This window comes from Fusarium phalaenopsidis (genome assembly GCF_050370095.1).
Source record: "Fusarium phalaenopsidis strain FUZ10S chromosome Unknown contig_32318, whole genome shotgun sequence".
Lineage (NCBI taxonomy): Eukaryota > Fungi > Ascomycota > Sordariomycetes > Hypocreales > Nectriaceae > Fusarium > Fusarium phalaenopsidis.
Genome location: NW_028145398.1, coordinates 506,266 through 516,743, shown reverse-complemented (window position 1 = coordinate 516,743; position 10,478 = coordinate 506,266). Strand labels below are relative to the sequence as shown.

At 52.2% G+C, this 10,478-nt stretch overlaps 2 protein-coding genes across 2 annotated transcripts; both read left to right on the top strand.

The window, feature by feature from the left end:
* Positions 1–889: 889 nt before the first annotated feature.
* On the top strand, positions 890–5,528 carry LRP88_12530 (uncharacterized protein; the record flags this gene model as incomplete). Its single annotated transcript, XM_083248923.1, has 15 exons — positions 890–1,536; positions 1,591–1,946; positions 2,000–2,064; positions 2,120–2,946; positions 3,003–3,034; positions 3,094–3,252; positions 3,305–3,594; positions 3,688–3,709; positions 3,762–3,921; positions 3,977–4,103; positions 4,164–4,213; positions 4,268–4,396; positions 4,452–4,781; positions 4,840–5,399; positions 5,452–5,528. The coding sequence occupies 15 exons, from the start codon at positions 890–892 to the stop codon at positions 5,526–5,528; spliced, it is 3,831 nt and encodes a 1,276-aa protein (XP_083095378.1).
* A 2,618-nt stretch (positions 5,529–8,146) lies between these two features.
* Positions 8,147–9,299, top strand: LRP88_12529 (ABC transporter substrate-binding protein; the record flags this gene model as incomplete). The annotated part of the gene is made up of 2 exons (XM_083248922.1): positions 8,147–8,751; positions 8,813–9,299. 2 exons carry the CDS (start codon positions 8,147–8,149, stop codon positions 9,297–9,299), a joined length of 1,092 nt encoding a protein of 363 aa, XP_083095377.1.
* Between the last annotated feature and the right edge of the window lie 1,179 nt (positions 9,300–10,478).

Sequence of the window (10,478 nt, the reverse complement as noted above, 5' to 3'; positions counted from 1 at the left end):
ATAGCGCGCAAGAGGAGCACTGTAATAGAACCGGGGTAGCGGCTGTGTAGGACTCGAGCAAATGATTGTACGCAAAGTAGATGACAATCAAATCATGCCGTCAAAAGTCCCGCGTGAGGTGGGCAGATGATAGGGGGATGACTATATTGGCATACTATGTATAGTGTTGAATTGGAAGGGGGCCAGCCTGCTCTGATGACTGGTGGCATTCCGCTCCTGGACTCACCCGCAGACCCCCTCGCGAACTCGGCGTAATGTAGCTTACGGCCAAGGTTAAACCTTGGACGGCGAGACAAGCTGGATAATCTAGTATCTGCAACATCCAGATTACAGGACAACTTCAGGCTTGATCCTCCGCCAGTCTAAGCCCTCCGCCATATATGTACGATCGAAACGGGCCAGTCAGCTTACTGGCAACCACCTGCAGACATGTTTCAAGAGAGAGGCAGGTGACGGATTGGGAAGAATCATGCGCTCAAGGCCAATCAGATTCGGCCCGTGCCATGGCATCTGCAACACAATCGGGCCTGCTCCGTAGCCGAAGGATCAGGCCCACCCCGGCTGGATCCCTGGGCTGGGTCTCCTATATTTGGGGCGAGCCCGGGTCAGTGATAAATCGGGTATCGTCTTGCGCTTCTTTGGCGGGGTCTTGGAGAGGAACTGAGTAAGTTCTGGGGCCTGGTCAGACAGACGTGAACTAACTGCCATCAGACCAGACCATAGCATCTTTGACTTTTGCCACTGCTATTCGTTTTGTATGGATGTATTATAAGGAGGGCCAGACAGGCCTTCCTCGGACTGATGTCTCTTTCCACCATTTCCCACCCATCTCATCTGTCTCTTGTCTCTGGCTTATCTTCTCTGGTCACTCGCCGAGTCACTCCTCAAGATGCTAGCGCCGCGAAAGGTGGCCCTTCTGCTGTCAGCCCTGGCAGCAGGTGGCCTAGCTGCGCGCATCCCAAGGTCAGTTGTCCGAAGACAGGAAGATGCATCGTTCGTGACGGCTGGCCCTCGCCTCACCGGCATACCCCTTGACCAAACAGATGCCGACACCACCGGCTTTGTGAAGAACAGCCGCCCAGGCGATGCCGACGACACCTCGTTCGTCAAGAACACCCGTCCAACATTGGTGCCGTCTCCCCCAAACTCGGGCCAGGACCCCATAACGGACAAGCCAACCGAGACTTCGTACAGCGAGATCATCGTCACAGGCACCGACGGGGGCATCGCCACCTTTGTGCCGACCCGCAACACCGAGTACGCCTCGGTCACGTCGACAATTACCACTACGGATGAAGATGGAGACGACATCATCATCTTCCCGGGAGGGTGGTGGTGGTTCCTCAAGGGACCGCCGAACCCAAACGCTCCTAAGCCGCCGTCCACGCCTCCAGGCCCTAACCCGAACCCCATTCCTCCTGATCCAAACAATCCAGACGACCCAGACAAGCCGTCGTCAACCGAGTGCCAGAAGACACCCCCACCTGATTGCACAAGGACTATCTCGTACATCTCGCGAGAAACTGGCTTTGAAGCGTGAGTACCTAGTTCCCACCTGCATTGCCAGCAAACCACATCTAACACGATGAGCCGAAGAACCACCTTTGGTTCATGCTCAATGCCCACACGCTGCGTGACAGGCGAACAGTCCACCACCACCACAACGATTGCCACCAGCGTTCACGCAGTGGTCGAGACTCAAGTGATACCAAGCATGGGTTCACTAACAGACGAGCAAAACAAGCTCTACCAAAACGAGATAGACTATATTGATTTTATGTTTCCCATCTCCAAGCATGTATTCCGGTACAAGAAGACCAAGCCCGGTCACAAGGTCAAGAACGGTATCAAACTCCGCATACTCACCGTCGGAGACTCAATCACGGCTGGCTTCGCCGACGGCGACGGAAAGGGGTACCGAAAGAACCTCAGGGAGGGCCTGTCCGGTGAGTCATTTCAATATGATCAATTGATGAGGAACCTCGCTAATCGTGGTCAGAAAATAAGGTCGTTTGGGCTGGGGTAGAAGAAGAGTCCAAGGCCAACGGGGTCGATGCATGGCATGTAAGTTGCTCCTTCACCACACCTGCTCCTTCATGATACTCAAAACGAGATGTAGGCAGCGTATCCCGGCCAGACAATCAAGTTCATCACGGACAAAGTCGGCAAGTCGCTCAAGCAGCGCCCCAACCTCATCCTCGTCGCCGCTGGAACCAACGACATGAACGACAACGACGGCACAAACGGCAAGACGCCCATCATCGCCAAGGAGGGCAATGATCCCAAGAAGGCCTCGGAGCGTCTCGGCGAGCTCATCGATAAGATTGTCGACGAGTGCCCTGATGCCGTCGTCCTGGTCGCCAAGGTGATCAACGTGTGCGATGACATGAAGAGCCAGCAGACACGCACCAAACAGTTCAACAAGCTCATCCCCAGCGTCGTCAAGGAGCGCAGCGGGAAGGGCAAGCACGTTGCGGCCGTCGACTTCACCGGCTGGGACAAGGACGGCGGCGAGCTGCGGGACTGTGTGCACCCGACTGACAAAGGATACGACCTCATGGGCGACTGGTGGTACAGCTTCGTGGCCCAGATCGACGAGGAATGGCTATCCGAGCCCGAGGGGAATGACCCGGACCGGGAGAACGAGGGCAGCGACGCCAATGGCGGCCTCGACACAGACATTCCCGCACCCGACTGGGGCACCATCCCCATCAACAAGAAGTCGGCTGCCGAGGTCAAGGCGGCTGCCGAGGCGGCCAAGACCAAGATGACCCAGAGGAAGTGCAACGCCAACCCGACTTGGAAGGAGGCCGGCAAGATCGCCGAGGGCATTGGGTCCAACGGTGATTGGAAGTACAAGAAGAACTGGCAGCTATCGACGGACGACAAGTGGGGAGGCAACGGCAAGGTTGCCGATGGCATTGGCCGGGACTGGCGCTATGTGCGGTACGTGTCGGTGCAGGCTGTCGCTCTGGGCTTTACTGATGGACGGTTCTTATTAGTCTCGTTGACATGGACGGCGACGGCAAGGCTGGTGAGTCTCTCCATCTTTGCTATGGATTTTTGACTCGAGCTGATGAACGAACTGTGCAGACTACGTATGGGTCGACCCCAACTCTGGCGAGATTCTCTGCTGGATCAACAACCTCCCCGAACACTGGACGGAGGCCGGAAACAACAAGGGCGTCATCGGTAGTGGAGTCACGGGATCCAAATATGTCTACCTCGCAGACCTGAACGGAGATGGGGCAAGTTCACGACGGTCCAGGTTCATATCCCCATATGCTAACAACCTCCCAGAAAGCCGACTATCTGGTCGTCAACCCCGAAAACGGCTCGGTCAAGGTCTGGTGGAACTATGGTCCGGATGCTGACTGGGACAACGGTTGGAAGTTTGTCGAGGGCGGCGAGATTGCCTCTGGGGTCCCTCACGCTAACCTGGCTACACTACGCTTCCCGGACATTAACGGCGATGGACGCGCTGACTATGTCTACATTGGAGCTGGCGGCTCGCTGAGACACTGGCTCAACGTTGGCGGCAAAGGATCCACCGAGCTGCTTTTCCATGATCAACAAGGCATTGCAACCGGTGCCGTGAGCGACATCTCCAAGCTTGTCTTTGCTGATGCAAGTTCCCACTTCCGGTATACATATGGTGTCTGAGCATGACTAATGGTGTTACTTTAGATCAACGGCGATGGTCGAGATGGTAAGAGACTTTGGTCAAGAATAGACTTAGTTCAGCCACTGACAGACGGTAGATTATCTCATCTGGGACAACGATGCCGGCCTCACCGGGTTCCTCAACCAGCGGACACACAAGGAGGGCGTCCCCGTCTTCATCAACCAGGGTCCGGAAAAGACCATCGCCGACGGTATTAATAAGGACTACAAGCGGATCAGACTGGCTGACCTGGACGGGTACGGCTTCTCTTCCCCTGAGCCGTGTCTCGTACTAACTAATCTTTGCTTTCAGTGACGGCAAGGCTGACTATGCGTACGTGGACGACAACGGCGGTCTGCAGGTGTGGTACAACCGTGGAGAGTGCGACGACAGCATGGTCATTGACGGTATTCGATTCGCTGATGTTGACGGTGATGGGGTATGTCATCTTTTCCTCGTTTTCATTTCTCCTTCTTCTTGCTAACAGGCTAATGACTAGGCCGACGATTACATCTGGGTCGATCCCAAGTCCGGTGCTCCGACCATCTAGTAAGTCATACTACGAACCGAAGCTCTGCAATCAAGAAACTTATCAGATTGCAGCCTTAACAAGGGCCCGAACGAGAACGACGTCAACGGCTGGCTCTGGGAGCCCATCAATAGCGGCAACGCCCTCTCCTTCCCCTCAGACGTAGCAACAGGACCCGAAGTCAAGTTCGGTGATGTAGACGGGTACGTGAACACCAAGTCTCGTTTATTCGAGGGTAATACTGAACATGTTGAGCAGAGATGGATACTCCGACTACCTCAACGTCGAAGCCGATACGGGAAAGATGGACCTCTACTGGAACAACCCCAAATACGTCGCCAAGGACGACTGGTTCGAGGCTCATGGCACGTCGGCTTCTGGCCTCGGCAAGGCAAAGAACGTTCGGTTCGCCGACATTGACGGCGACGGGCTTGCCGACTACATTTACCTCAAGGAGAACGGCGGCACCGTCATCTACAAGAGCACCTTTGCCAACAAGGGTGGTCCTTACTGGAAGGCGCTTCCTGAGGCTGACGCCTCGGGCATTGGACAACGTCCAGAGGAGATTCAGTTCTACGACATCAATGGGTATGTGCGAGACTATCTGGACGTGAGAGGCTGGAGAAGTGACTGACAAATTCCACAGTGACGGCCTGGCTGACTACGTCTGGACACAATCCATCGACGGCGCTGTCCGCGTTTGGCTCAACCAGTACCCCGAGCCCTGGAAGGACATCGGCGTCATCTCGGGCGACGCCGGTACCTCGGGCAACAACATCCGCTGGGCGACGCTGCAGGAGGGCGGCCGTGCAGACTTCATCATCATCGACCCCAAGACGGGAGCCATCGGCGCCTGGCTCAACAGCTGCGATAACCTGGCTCCCGAGCTAATCCTCGTCGACACGCCGCCAGTCTGCAACAAGGAGAGCGACTTCCCCGGCCACGTCCCGATCCAGGAGTCGTGGGCGGAGGAGCCCCCCTGGGTGTGCGACGACTGGTTCGGCAACATCGACAAGCGCGTCACCGACGGCTTCAACGAGGAAAAGATATGGAGAGACCACTATAACCACAAGGTGCGCTACCGTGTCCAGTGGCTCGAGGGCTGCGAGACGGAGCTCGGTGGCCGCAAGGACATGGACGTCCTCAACCCCATGGAGGACTACAGCGTGCGATGCCGCGACGCGTTCCAGATGCCATGGGAATACTGTGAGTGGGCCGACCCTGCTATTCTTGACTTTCTGCTAACCTCTTCTCTCAGGCTGGGATGAGAATAATGGTGTTGGAGCTTACCAGGATATCAGATGTCTTCGGTATTCAATCGAGGCCGGCGTTTAGTCTCGGCCTAGCATCGGTGTTTATGTAGTACCTGGTACAGTTTCGTAGTTAATAGAGTCGTGTTGCAATCGTGTTCTTTAATCGTGAGGGCGAGGTGGGTGGCGCCCCTTAAAGCGTCATTGAGTAAGACCTATACCCGCATGCACCCTTATATAATTATTAGTCTATGCCTATAGGCTGAATAGTAGTTTGGACTAAACTACTACTAGCCTCCCGGTTAGGCGCTATATCTAGTCGAAGTTTTATTATTCGAGATGCGAGCTAAGGGCATGGCATTTTCTAATTTAACCGTTAATGCTACCGGACTATTGCGCCGATTTGCATCGCTAGTAGCAATAGATAAGATTAGATGGCAGATATATATTATCTTTACTTTCTAGGACCTTATTTACCTAGTGCTAATCTTTGTCTTCCTACCCGAGACTAATGGCCGTACTATAAGCTTTAATGCGTCTATTAAATAAAGCCCCTATTAATACTTTGGCAGTTAGAGGAACTCGATGAGATTTCTGCAGCTCAAAGACCAGCGAAGGCGTCAACCCAGAGGAACGTGCTTGCTGTGGTCAACGTGGAGAAGGCGTAGAGCGAGGGACCCTCGTGGTGAACATATCTTTTGTTGTACTCCACTCAACCCAACAGGGCTTCTTATTTCAGCAGTCCGGTAGGTATGGGTCAATCATGTAACAGTCATCAAGTCTTGCAATAAATATACCACAAGTTACAGAGATTTTATTATCCTGTAGATATCTGAAGCCTTGCACAACAGCTGTTCAACGTTCGCAAATCCTCGGGACTTCATGCCACGATCGTGTGCCTTGCAATGACACGGAAGGCCAAGGTTCCACCAACATTTGAGCTTCCTAAAATGCCATATCATTAGTCCATTAGTTTCGAAGTGCGAGAGATCAGCTCATCGGGAAAATGCGGAGTAAATACGCGCAGCCAAGTTCCAAACGCGTCCAAGTTGACTCTTGAAAAGTGCCGCGGTTCTTTGCTCCTTGTGCTTCCCTTCTCGCCGTTCGTACATTGTAGATAGACGGGGGAAATGAATCTATTCGAGCATTAGGCTGCTGACATAACATCACGGATAAATCCAAATAGGAAAGACGCCGAATTAGCCAACTGACCGCCCCATTGTAAAGCACAGCCTAGACGTGCAAAGGGCGGATTTTGGACTCGAACGTCAGTTAGGGTTAGCTAGCTAGGCTAAGGGGAAAAGAAAAAGAAAGGAAGGAGAAGAAAGAGGAAAGGAATAAGAATTAAAAATATTAAAAATTAAAATTTAAAAGATAAATATTAAGGGTTAAATAATATTTCATATGCTTCATTTCTATAAGATATTATTAGCGTAGAATAACCCTAATAATTAAATAACTAGTAGAACTTATGTCGCATCGGTCCGGGGTTTTAGCTTAGGGTTAACTTAAGACTTAAGGTTTAAGGGGTTTAATATCGTATTAGGGCTATTAAAGAGAAAAAAAAAGAAAAAAAAAGAAGAAAAAAAGGATATTATATCCTATTTAAATTTAACTTTAATTAATCTGGCATATATATATAAGATAGGACGATAGTAGCACGCATTTAAAAGGGGATAATATTAATACTGCTTTATAAAACCTCTGCTATTATTACTATTAATTATTATTATTATCTACCTCCTAGTAATAGCAACGCTAGCAGCAATAGCAAAGGCAATAGCAATAATAGGAGAAAATAAGAACTAAGAGCGGGGGGATATCAATATATAGCGCCGGGTAAGGTTTAATACGCAATATCACCATAGAATTTAGGTGGGAAAAGAAGTACCTCTCGTAAGCTCCATTTTGATTGGATCAAACCCCTGTCCGGTACGCGTTGGGAGCCTTCGCGCACTCAAAGAGATGTCGTTTAATCTTGATTGGGCCAAGGCTGGCTGGTTTTCTCGTAAGATGAATGGGCGTGTTGAACCCGATCTTGAGTGAATTGCTTGATTGATTGTCTCTGACTGACTCTTGCCCCTCTTTTGGGCTGATGCTATGCGCTATTCCTATTTGAGATGTGTCTTGTCACGTGACTTTGCTTCAACTGGTTCCGAGGCTCGTCTGGTCAAAAACCATTGCGGGATCCCCTGCACATTCTCGTATGAATAGGACCGCTTCGGTTCAACAGGGCGCACAGTCTCCCATCCCGCGCCGACGCCGACCCTGATGATTAATATCGTCGCGCGCGGTTATGACAAGGCCCAGCATAAACACTCAACTTCTCACACCACATCACCCAATCACCACCCTCAGATCTCCCCAAGAATGGGGCTGATCTCGTGGTATATCCGCTTCCTTGCCGTCTTGGCCGATCTTGGGGCTGAGACAGGCCTCGGCAGTTCGGAATTATCTCTGCTATAGCAGGCGAGATAATGAGCCTCGATGACGGAAGTCAGGTGGCTTGGTAAGACATGCTGGACGAGCCATTTGTTAATGGAGACGTGGCGGTGGGGCTGGTGTTCCTGTTCCTGCTTGAGGCCATGCTACCTTGTGGATAAGCTTGTCTTGAGATGAACTATATCGTGTAGGTCGCATCTCCTTCTCATCCCTCTACTCATCTCATCACCAAGACACAGCTTCGCATTCACATCCACAACAATGCTTCGCCAATTCCTCCCCCTTGCCTTCCTGGCTTCTCAAGCTGTGGCCTACGACCAGGTCCTCGGCTTCAAGGCTGCTCCCGAGTATGAGACTCGCAGCCTAGACGAGATCTACAAGGCCGCCCTCAAGGAGGGTGACACCGTCACCCTCTGGCATGGAGGTGATGAGAAGAACCAGCAAGATGGGTTGAAAGCGGCATTCGAGAAGCGATTCCCCGGTATCACTCTCAATGTCACCGTCGACCTGTCCAAGTACCACGACGGTTTCCTCGACCAGCAGCTCGCCGCCGGCAAGGATGCCGTCTACGTCGACAGCGTCATCCTCCAAACCCTCCACGACTACCCTCGCTGGGCTCAAGAGGGTGCTCTTCTCAACTACGCCCCCGTCGGCTTTGAGGAGATTGAGCACTCCTTCAAAGACGACACCGCCACCTGGTATGGTGTCTATGTCTTCTTCTGGTCGGGCGCCTGGAACACCAAGAAGCTTCCCGGCATCAAGTCCCCCGTCGAGTTCGAGGACTGGCTGCGACCCGAGTTCAAGGAGAAGCTGGTGTTGACCTACCCCAACGACGATGACGCCGTTCTGTGGGCCTTCTATATCATGTAAGCTCTAACAAATCTGATGACATAATGACGCAAGGTACTAACATGGTGTTTTCCGCAGAATGCAACAGTATGGCGTTTCTTGGTTTGATCGCCTGCTCGCACAGAAGCCTCGCTGGGTCCGTGGAACTCAGACGCCCTCGACTCTCATCAGCGACGACAACAGCACCTCTGCCGCCTACTTTGGTGCCTCCGGCAGCTTCCAGAACGCCGACCCCATCTCTTTCTCTGTGCCTACCAAGGGCAAGTACGTCTCTTGGCCCCAGACCGCTGCCATCCTGAAGGATGCGCCCCATCCCGAGGGAGCCAAGCTGCTGCACAACTTCATCCTGAGCCCCGAGTATCAGCAGAACTCTGGTCTGTGGTCTGTCCGTCACGATATTCCTGCCCCCGAGGGATTCCCCAGCCTCTGGAACGAAACTGCTACCAACCCTGCCGAGTTTGCCCGCTTCATGGCCGACCGCGGTCTGGTTGAGAGACTTCGCTTCTTCTTTGAGAGCCGCATTGGAAGCGCTCAGGGTGATAGCCCTCTTGAGGATGACATTTAAGCGGCTGTAAGCTGTGGTACGGGTTGTCAGAGTTGAGCAGTCAGCTGTGGCAACTGGGAAGGAAGTGGATGTAGAACAGTCAGCTAGGTCTTGTATATAAAACTCACATAGAACTAAACTTTTGACCTCAAACTCCTTTTGCGGGGACTTGGTGTATTTCCTCTACTCCTAGTGACTTTGAAACTCATCTGCATCTCTAACATGACAGGTAGGGAAACTGAAGTACTATATAGCTCCCTAGTAAATAAAGATGGTCGCGGCAGAAGTAATGCCGGCGATAAAGGTTGGATTCCAAGTCGCGTGATATGGATCCCGAGGAAACTTGAGCGAGGTTTTAGTCATTCAGGATGGCCGCTTTTATGGCCTTAGTGAATTCGAGGCTTTGCCTGCAGCATGCGCACTGCATTACTGCCTCACGCTGAGTGAGCACGACCCAATCAGTTGTCCAAGAACGCCCAGGCTGTCGGCTGAGCTGTCCAAACGAGGCAGTGCTATCGGCTCTGGAGACACGAGACATTTATCAAAAGAGGCAAGGTGCTCTCCAACTTCGTGATATATGTCTGGCCAGCCAGCCGAAGTCACCCTCGTTCACCCCAAGGCTAACCATGGCAGCTATTTCGGCGGAAGATGCTAGAGCTCAGATCGAGCGTATCCGACGAGAGTACAGCCTCGACGGATATGAAAAGCTCGCTAACCTCATCGACTCTGCTCTCGAGATGTGAGCTCACCTCCGCTGCTGTGTCCCAGCAAGACAGAAACCGGCCACTGACCCCTCAACCTAGTTTATGCAACGAGCTGTATGACTCTTCAACGCATTTCATCCAAGAACTGTTGCAGAATGCAGGCGATAATCACTACTCTTCCAAGACACCAACAGTAATGCTCACCTATCTCCTCAGTGCCCACAAGACTGCAACCAGGTCACGACGAGGGGTTGGGGCCAATTAAAATGCATCAAATGAAAGGTACTTAATGCCACACCTAAATTACATGGTGATAGAAGTCCCAACAATATTGGCTGTTACAAATCGCGACATTGCACAAGCGGCAGCCGTACCTAGTCTGCTTCCGGCTTTGGCAGTTACTGCTGAGCTCCTAGAAGGGACTTGTTTTCTCACCTTTTGACCTTATCTGCCCCTGCCGAAAGCCCTTACAAGCAAGGCAGGCTGAGTTTACCTT